This window comes from Frankliniella occidentalis, unplaced genomic scaffold, assembly GCF_000697945.3.
Source record: "Frankliniella occidentalis isolate FOCC.00 unplaced genomic scaffold, Focc_3.1 Scaffold42, whole genome shotgun sequence".
Lineage (NCBI taxonomy): Eukaryota > Metazoa > Arthropoda > Insecta > Thysanoptera > Thripidae > Frankliniella > Frankliniella occidentalis.
This window is the reverse complement of record NW_026267172.1, coordinates 858,631-868,041: the sequence shown is the minus strand read 5'-3', so window position 1 is coordinate 868,041 and position 9,411 is coordinate 858,631. Positions and strand designations below refer to the sequence as shown.

The 9,411-nt window shown below is 39.5% G+C and overlaps 1 protein-coding gene across 3 annotated transcripts; it reads right to left on the bottom strand.

Moving 5' to 3' along the window:
- Window positions 1-5,406: 5,406 nt before the first annotated feature.
- Window positions 5,407-9,042, bottom strand: LOC113214211 (uncharacterized). Of its 3 annotated transcripts, none has more exons than XM_052266748.1 (14): window positions 8,784-9,042; window positions 8,217-8,356; window positions 8,060-8,137; window positions 7,869-7,937; window positions 7,679-7,735; window positions 7,498-7,557; window positions 7,246-7,416; window positions 7,020-7,165; window positions 6,889-6,952; window positions 6,651-6,819; window positions 6,381-6,577; window positions 6,106-6,301; window positions 5,890-6,020; window positions 5,407-5,777 (listed from the first exon to the last, which is right to left on the bottom strand). In XM_052266748.1, exons 1-14 carry the CDS (start codon window positions 8,986-8,988, stop codon window positions 5,421-5,423), a joined length of 2,040 nt encoding a protein of 679 aa, XP_052122708.1. In that variant the 5' UTR covers window positions 8,989-9,042; the 3' UTR covers window positions 5,407-5,420. The 3 variants fall into 3 exon arrangements, with proteins under 3 accessions (XP_052122708.1, XP_052122710.1, XP_052122709.1); XM_052266750.1 differs by having other exon boundaries at window positions 8,484-8,885; XM_052266749.1 differs by having other exon boundaries at window positions 8,666-8,885.
- Between the last annotated feature and the right edge of the window lie 369 nt (window positions 9,043-9,411).

The following is a 9,411-nucleotide window of genomic DNA, read 5'->3' as shown; positions in this document are numbered from 1 at the left end:
GCCCCCGCGACCTATATGTGTTTATGATCACTTACGCCCCTATTTATAGAAGGTGGGGCGCGCGCCGCTTGTCGACATGATTCTTTGAAGGCGATCGCGATCGCCCGCCTGAACGAGGCGGACGCAAGACAGGGGACAAGTTTGAGGGTCGATATGCTGCATCCTCCACTCTTATCATTTTCCTTTAACTTTGTCGGTGCATTCATGTAGAACGTGTATTGTTTTTCCTGGTTTTGTGACCGAATTGCACTCCTTCACGTTGGCACCGGTACTTATACCAGGTGGCTGATTCACGCCGCGCACTTTTGTACTATGCAACCCGCCCGCACGGCTCCATCCGGGACTGCATACCTATCAGGCGCAGGGGACCGGCTCCAAGCGCCAACGCGTGGCTCCACCACTGTTGTTGGAGCCAACGCCCAGGGGCGTTACTAGGGGTTGTTCGCGGTCTCGCGCGAGTTCCCACGAGTCCGCCGGGGGTAACCCGTGAGTCCGCGGGGGTAACTCGCGGTTCCACGGGGGTGACTCACGGGTCCGCGGGGGTAGCTCGCTGTTCCACGGGGATAGCTGTGGCATTATCCGCGGCGCGCGAGGTACCCCCGTGGCAGGATCCGCGGACCGCGAGCTATCCCCGCAGACCCGCGAGTCACCCCCGCAGACCCGCATGTTATCCCCGCGGACTCACGGGTTACCCCCGGCGGACTCGTGGGAACTCGCGCGAGACCGCGAACAACCCCTAGTAACGCCCCTGGGAGTTGGCCCCAACAACAGTGGTGGAGCCACGCTTTGGCGCTTGGAGCCGGTCCCCTGCGCCTGATAGGTATGCAGTCCCGGATGGAGCCGTGCGGGCGGGTTGCATACACTCACAAAAATGTTTTCTTGCCGCAACCGGAATCTACTTGAGCCAAGAATATTTTATTCTTGTCGCTCCTACAAGATTTCGTATTCTTGGCCCAAGAATATTTTTATCTTCCGCTAAGCTCGTGGAGAATCTTGCTCTAAGAACACTCTAGTCTTGCTGCAAGGATTTCTTCTTGCTGCAACCACATCTGTTTCTGAGCCCAAGAATATTTTTCTTTCAGGCAAGAACAGTTTTATTGTGGGAAGCTACTACTACTCTTAGGATAAGAAAGTGTTTTCTTTCGGGGAAGAATACTTTGGGTTGTTGTGAGTGTTTGTGTTTCTTGTGGTAAGCCAATATTGTCTTACAAGAAGAAATAATTTTGGTTTCCTATAAAACTACAGTTCTTGAGTGGAATAAAAATACATGGGTATAAAAAGTATAAAATTCATTTTATTTAAGAAATAAGAAATATCAGACATATTCAAAGAGGTACAGAAACATTCTTTTTGATAACTTCCACACTTCAATTTCTCTGAAAGCACTTAACATTAAACCTAAATGGCACAAACATTTTATTATTTCTATGTCTAATTTCTGTGGAAATGTGGCTCAATAGCTGGTTCACATTAACAAACAGCCACTCATTACTATGACTTATCTGATATGCATAAAAGTGTGAGTCAAATCTAACAACAGTTAGTTTTTTTAACAAAAAAAATGCCTCATTTCCAGGACGTATGATAATTTTATCTAGTTGAGCAAAAACAGGCTTGTCATTATTCAAAGAATGAAGTAAAACTGTACCAATCCCATACTTTGCTCCACTTACTTCTAAACATTTCGTGGTGTCCCATGAGTCACAAAAGTCAGAGGGAATCAAGTGCCGAAACTTTGAGAAGTTTGGATGTTGATCAATACGTTCGCTTTTCACAACATTATAACTAAACTTTGGTTGAAATCCACGACCAGACAATAGTCGAAAGGCCAGTTTTGTTTGGTGATAAGTAGCAATAGTAAGTGGTAAATTTATCCTGTTCTTAGACCGACGAGCTATATCTTTTCCTTCCTTGTGTTTGTGCTCCGTTCTATAGCATGACAGTGGTTCCTGAGGACCACTGAGTCGTAGAACTTCATCTTCATGAAGAAGCAAATGGAATTTAGGCTGTAAGTGGGTTTGAAAGATTCGAATATATTCTGAATGATGTTTCTTGATCAGACTTTTGATTTCGATGCAATCGAGATTCCTAATGATTGGGGCTGTCATGATATCAATTATTTTTCTATGCAATAAATAGAGATTCCAGACTGCTTTGTCCTCATCTCTTACAAGGTGCCCTACCATAAGTCCAAAGTAACGTACAAAGCACCGCATTTCACTGGCAGAACATCTAATCTTTTTGTTGACAGTTAGATCTTCTTTGCTAATGTAAGGCATTTTGTTTTTCTCTTCCCCATAACCATAATAGAAACCTTGTATAAGGTCATTAAGTTGGTCGACATCAAATCTTTTCATATCATAGAGATATTTAACAATTTGGTACATTATATATTTGGATACACCCTCGTCCAAATCATGCATTTGGTCCAAATAAATATTTTCAGAAACATCAAAACTACCTAAAGTGTTGAATACACAAGGTCCTTTTCTCCCAGTTTGAGAAGAGTCATTAATTGCTAGGTCACTTTCGTACGTTTCACAATTTCTCCTTTTGAGTGGGTTGGATTCTGTTTGGTAGTCTGTGATACACTTCTGTTCAGAACAAATTCGACAGAAAAAGTGTGCAGAGAAACTTTCTACAAACCCCAAAATACCATTTGATCCTAAGTTATCACCAGTAACCAAGCACAATGCAAAATACAATTGAAAAACACCTTCATTGGTGACAACCTTGATCCCCTTTTCTTCTAAATCTTTAAGCTCAAACAGAACTTTTCTAAAAACTTTATCATTTCCCGCAGCTCTGTCATTACTGTGAAATAAAACGGCTAAGAATATATTTTCAAGGAGCGAAGCAAACTTTGGAGGGATAGTAGCTATTTGAATGTAGCCTGCACCTAATTTGTGAGTACCAGTGTGATATCCCAGCTCCTTGTTTGGTTCGTAATCATCAAAATTAAATTTTAAAGGCAAAACTATTTTACCTTCAAATTTTGGTTTAATTTTTTCTCTCCAAAGCTCACCTTGAATTATATTTTCTATAGGACCAGACTCAGTATAACTGCTATCAAGATCAGACATGTAATTTAAAATAGATTTCAGAACACCAGGCAGTTCAAGAAATCCTTTTATCACTCTACCAAACGGAATAAATTGACCAACCAGCTCAATAGGTTCGACAACAACGAAACCATCATCATTCACTTCATTTGTTGACCGCCCAATGATATAGGGTTCAGGAGCGATGTAAGCACCAGTCTGAGTAAATTCAGACAGGCGTCGATAGTGAGTTTCAAAACCTTGGAATAAGTTTTGACATGAATCAAATTTTCTAATAATATTTTTAACTTTATCTGTGGCAGCTACTGATTGATTTAGAAGACTAACTACTTCTAATTTCAAAACCGACAAGAAACCACCACCAAGAAGTTGTTGGTGGCTATCTATAACCAATTGAATTTGAGACTCAGTAAACGAACCACAATCATAAAGGCGACCAAGAAATGAAACAACGGCATTTGTCAGAGCCTCGTCAAAATCAACACTGTGTAATGTAGAATTATGAGCGCTATCATCCATATCAATATCATCATCGGGAACATTTGAATCTACCAGCTGAGGGCAGGGCATATCAATGGTTCTTAAAACTTTAGCTGCGTGACTAGTCATATTAATAGGGCCAATAGGATTCCCAGATGATTCATCAGTCTTGTGAGCCATTACATGCCTATAAAAACTATTATATTTTCCAAACCTTCTTGAGACACAATCAACTTGAGTGCAGAGCATGTAACCCAAACCTATCTCTTTTTGATGTTTATCTTTATAATGATCTAAGTATTCAGTGGCACCAGAGAACATAGCATTTCTACATAATGAGCAGGGAAACATGGTAGTTTAGTAGTCTAGCAAATATAAATATGAACTTTAAGCAATGTATCAGTATGACCTTCAACCAAACTACATGGACAGCACATATATACACAATTAAGGGACCTAAAATACTCACAGTAGCACACAGTTTTAACATAAACACAAACAAAGATAGCAACAAAATGGCCACCACCAAAAAGTAACAGTTGAAGGAAGGTGCAAGATGACACTTCAGGAAAATAACTGGAGGGCGGTGAACAAAAGAAAGAAAAAAAAAATGTTTAAAAGTTACAGAAGGTGGCAGTGACTATTGATGACTATAGGCATAGGCCAACTCACACTGTTTTCACCACAAGTCCACTAGTTGCTCTGACTGCAAGCCAGTTGCCTTTAACCAGCAGAACAAAGTTTCTTTCTTGATTATAATTTTCTGTGACAAATATGATGTCCTCAACTCCTACGTTTGTCTTTGCTTACAGAATGGGCTGTTGCTTTTCTGCCAGATCTCTTGCTGCTGTAATGGAAGATGGCATTTCATGATGATCTACAATCCAGTTTAACTGTGTGGCTCTAAAATTTGTTTCAATTTGTGGACTGCCTGTTATCATTATCATATATTATTTCTGGAAAATCTCTCACTGAATTAAACAAGAGTCCCCACCACACTAGGAAGTAATTCAGTTCTCTTGATTTTTAGGATTTGGACGGGTTGTCTGGAAGTGGCCAACCCAGTTCAGTTCCAGTTAGGAAATTACATGCCCTTTCAATTTCTTCAAAAGAGTATTTTACTGTAATTTTAAATCATTTTTAATTCTATTTCATTAGTACTCTTAATATCTATTTTAAATCTTTGGAAGGCAAGTGAAGCATAATTTGTTACGCATGAAACACGAATAAGATATTAAAGAACAAAAAATATTTGCTTTCACAAGCCAAGTAGAGTTGAGTAAGGTGCTCCCACAAGTTCTTCTACTTCGCTTGTATTCTAGACAGAATTCTCTGAGGCATGGTGCAATTATTGAAAGGGTTCAAGTTATTCCGAAAGGGGAAGTTTAATACTTTGTAAACCTAATAATAAGAGACCAACTGACAACCACTTTGATCGGCTTGAGTAGCAAAGCTATGGTTTTGATTCATTAACAGTACAACAATATTATTAATTCAACAAAATTGTATTATTTTGTTGTCAGTTGCGCTCTTATTATTAGGTTTACAAAGTATTACATTTCCCCTCTCTGAATAACTTGCACCCTATCAATAATTGCACCATGTCTCAGAGAATTCTGTCTAGAATACAAGCGAAGTAGAAGAACTTGTGGGAGCACCTGTAGTAACACAGCGGCAATGGATCGTAAATAATTATGAAATGCTATCTTCTGATTCAGCAGCAAGAGCTTTAACAAGAAAGCAACACTCCATACCAAAAGCACACAAATTTAAAAAGTTGTGGCCCAATTAGGAGACACCGAAACTCATAATCAAGATGGAAACTTTCCATACTGTTATAATAACAAAATTGATAAAGTTTTCTAAGAAGCAACAACTTTAACTGGCAGCATCATCTTCCACAACATTATTCAAATGGTCAATAAGACTTATCACAGATTCAATCACAGGATCTTCATAAATTTCTGCATTGTATAGGTAATGCTGCACAAACAGCCACAAATGCATGGCCTCGGGTGGAAAGTGGCAGTTCAATCCAAAGCATGTTTTGAAGCACAAATCGACTGCAGCCAGAGGCCCACCTACTTTCCATGGCACTCTGTCAACAATCACATATGCTGCTCGACAAGTGTCTTCATGTTCCCCGAGGACAACAATATAGGGCTGTACTGGGGCTCCAAACTTTGAAGCCCTCTCATGGCGAGATTTTATAGTCACATCAAGGTCACTAGAGTCCTGTAATGGAAATATTATGTTTTAAATTCCACAGGTAACAAAGACATAAAATCATCAAAACAATGAATTGACATATTGTTAATTGAAATGTCAAATCAGAAAAATTACGAACTCTAATGTGCTGCAGAAATGCATCCTTGGACTCTTCTGCTGATGGCTTCAATGTCTTTCTTCCAACCTTTACCCTTCCTTGCTGTTTGCAGATGAAAGGTAAAATCTGCAGGATCACATAGTCCTTGCTGTCTGAAAAATAAAAAAATAAATACTTGATTTAAGGTTTCAGTGAAAAACCATGCAGTAAATGAAAAAAAATTTGGTTGCAACTTACTCTGGTCTGAGGCATTTTTGAGCCGTTTCTGAAAATCCCTTATTTCTTTTTTTGATAGAGAAGTAATGCCACTCTCAATCAAAAATATCAGTTTAACACAAAATGGATTCCAGTTTATCATAAGACTGTTGCCTTTGTCTTTCAGTGGTGCATAAGCCTCAATTATAGAGGGAAGAACTTCAAAGTCATCTGTTATCTGAAGGAGAAATTTTTTTTTAGATAGCTACACCTTAAGCCTACACCCACAAAAGTTATAACTTTCGGTCCCAACATACCAGTTCATGAGAATTCGGAAGCTTTAATATTTCATCCCATTTGGAAATATACTCGTGAGGTTTGAACTTTTTGAACTCTACAAGTTCTTGTAGCCGGGGCCTGGCACACACCCTCCAGTTTCTTCTCACCTCTGTGAGAGGCTCAAAGTTCCTTCTGAGCCATTCTGTAGCAGCTTGCTCATCATTTGAATAGTCAACTGAAAATTAATTTATAACATTAGCATACTTTTGTAGGAGTCAGACATCATAAACATAATGTTGACATCTTACCACTAGGAATGATCACTGGCAGTGATTTTTTTGATTTTCTTGGCTTTGAGGGGATTTTTCCTTTTCCCCTTAAAAAGGTTTTCAAGTTCTTCACTGCGTTTTGAAGAATCCCCTTGGCATTCTTCTGCTGTGGTCCCTCAGACCCAGGAGACAGGTACCAAACCTTAGCCTAAAAATAATAAAATAAGATAAGAGGCAAATGGATCATGAATGAAGCGAGCAGGTTTAAAATACTTACTTTCTCCCGAGGGAACAACTTGATTATCTTATTTCTCAGTTTGAAATAAAGTTCTTGAGAAGGGCTGAAAATATTACATACGATTAATTGCGAGCAATGAAACTTAAGATAACAAGGAGAGAAAAACTTACTTTTCAATGCGATTCACCAACCACTCTGCTAGACTCCTAGCAATTAGAAATCTGTCTTTCCTTTCCAAATACCCAACCCTCTTGTAACCGGACAGGACAGCGCTGCATTGGCTCTGGCCTTCAGAGTTAAAAAAATTTTCCAAATTCTAAAAACAGAAAAAAAAAAGAGTTTTAATAGATGTGTGCATTTGATGGATAGTTAGTACTGACTTCTCTTCACACTCACTAATTCATCAACAGCAGCCGTTGCTTCAACCAGGATCTTGCGCTTCTTCCCTAAAACATTCTTATTTACTAGTGGAGCATCAGTTGAGGAGAAATCAACAGTTGGAGTGCTCAACTTCAATTTCTTGCATGGCGTTCTTTCTCCTTCTGAATCCGAACTAATTCTTAAAGTCTATTACAAAAAATGTGAGAATGTTGATTAATAAATACAGTACTAATTATCATTCTGAAAAAAGTACGCTGAAAGACATACCATATCGTCATCATCAATCTCAAATGATTTGTCAGATTTGTGACTATCACCATCCTCCTCCTTATTAGATTAAAAAAAAAAAAAAAAAAAAAAAAGAGTTAAAATCGACATAGGAATGCAAAGAAATATTTCCTAAAACATGAAAACAAATAGCTTAATATTAAGTAAGATGTAAATGTACCTCAGTCATTCCACTATCGCTGCTGCCGCCATCGTTCTTTGTAGTTGAAGACTTACGCTGTTAATTAAATCAAAGATGTAATGTTTGTCAACAAGGTTAATCAGAAAAAAAGATATAGTCTAGTAATATTGATAAACATAGCAGTCTCCTGATGCTTCTAAAGGAGCAACTTCTAAAACTGGTTAATCACCTTTCTTAAAGAGCAACCCAATACAGGCGTGAAATGAGCATCAACAATATTACTTCTGCCATCTGAATTCTTGAAACAAAAATAATAGTCAACACACATAAAATAATGACAGCAAATTCTTCCACATTTACTCTAGAGAGAGGGAGGGAGGGCGAGAAGAGAAACACAAATTATTGATGAGAAAAACTTACTTCGGCCTGAGGCTTATCAGCAAGGAAGTTATTTACTTGAACACTTGGGCTCGAGAACCCCCACGATTCATGCAGGCCCTGAAAATTAAAGAACCATAAAAATACATTAGCCGTCATGAAACAAATCTTTATTTCATAATGTGTAAAGAAAACTTACCTGTTTGATTTGAGTCATGTAGGCTCTGAACTTCCTTGCAATTTGTAACCGTTCCATGAGCTTAAACTGTGGTTCGGGAAACATGACAACTAGGTCTTGCGCTTCCAAACGGATAAAATCTGCTGAGGTAACTTTGTTATCTGTAACAAAAGTAACTATTTATTCATTTCTTAAAACAGATAGTACATTACGATCACGCAGAGGGGAAAGAATGAGGCATTCTAATTTGGTGCAAGTTTGGGAGAGCTCTATCACAGATAACCTAACCTTCAAGGCACAAGCACTCATGATAAAGGAAAATGTATTTTCTTCGACTGTAATTTCATTTGATTTTGATATCAACCCTTCCCTTTGCACTGAAAATACATCTCGCGCACTAAAATGTAACTAGCATGAGTCAAAGAAAGTAGGCAAAGACTGATATGTGAAAATGATAATAACAAACAAACCGGTCCAGCTGTCCGCATGGGGTTCAGTTATCCATGCAATACAACTCCAGTACGGTGAAATTTTAAGAAATCACCACATCGACCACAAACTGAAGACACAATTCACCTAACTACTCACAAATTAGAGATCTTATGCCTATATTATCGTTTAAGCGGAGACGCGACAACGCGGGGGACGCTACTCTGTTTACTCGCGACGCGAGCTCGCGACGCCAGTCACTGCACACACGATGCAGGTGCTCTGAGAATCTAGGTGGCGCAGACCATTTGAAAGAGGCGCGGACTGCACCACTGCACGAACGGGACGAGCTCTGATTGGTCATAGTTTTACTTAAATTAAATAAAGTAGACCAACATATTCCTTACCTTGCAGATACTTGGTGTGCTCCTGAAGCCCCATTTTCTCTAGAAGTTCCGAAATTGGTAGAGATACAACTTTATCTTGATCGCAGCTATTACTTGAACCGGCCATTGTTGAGTTCACCGGATGGAATGACCGAATGTCCAACCGACAAATCTGATAGAAATGTGGAGCGACCAAACGCGTACGCAGCTACCACAAAGTCTCTGGCTGGTCTGACCTCGACCGGAGCTGAGACACAAGTGAAGTGACTTGGGGCTGGATGGAGGTGCACATCCCACTGAACCGATGAGTGCAGCGTTTACGGCGAAAAATTGTGTGGGATGAGTCAGTCTCACTTCCCTTTCTCCTGCCCTCACTCCCTCCTCTGCCCCCTCCCCCCCCC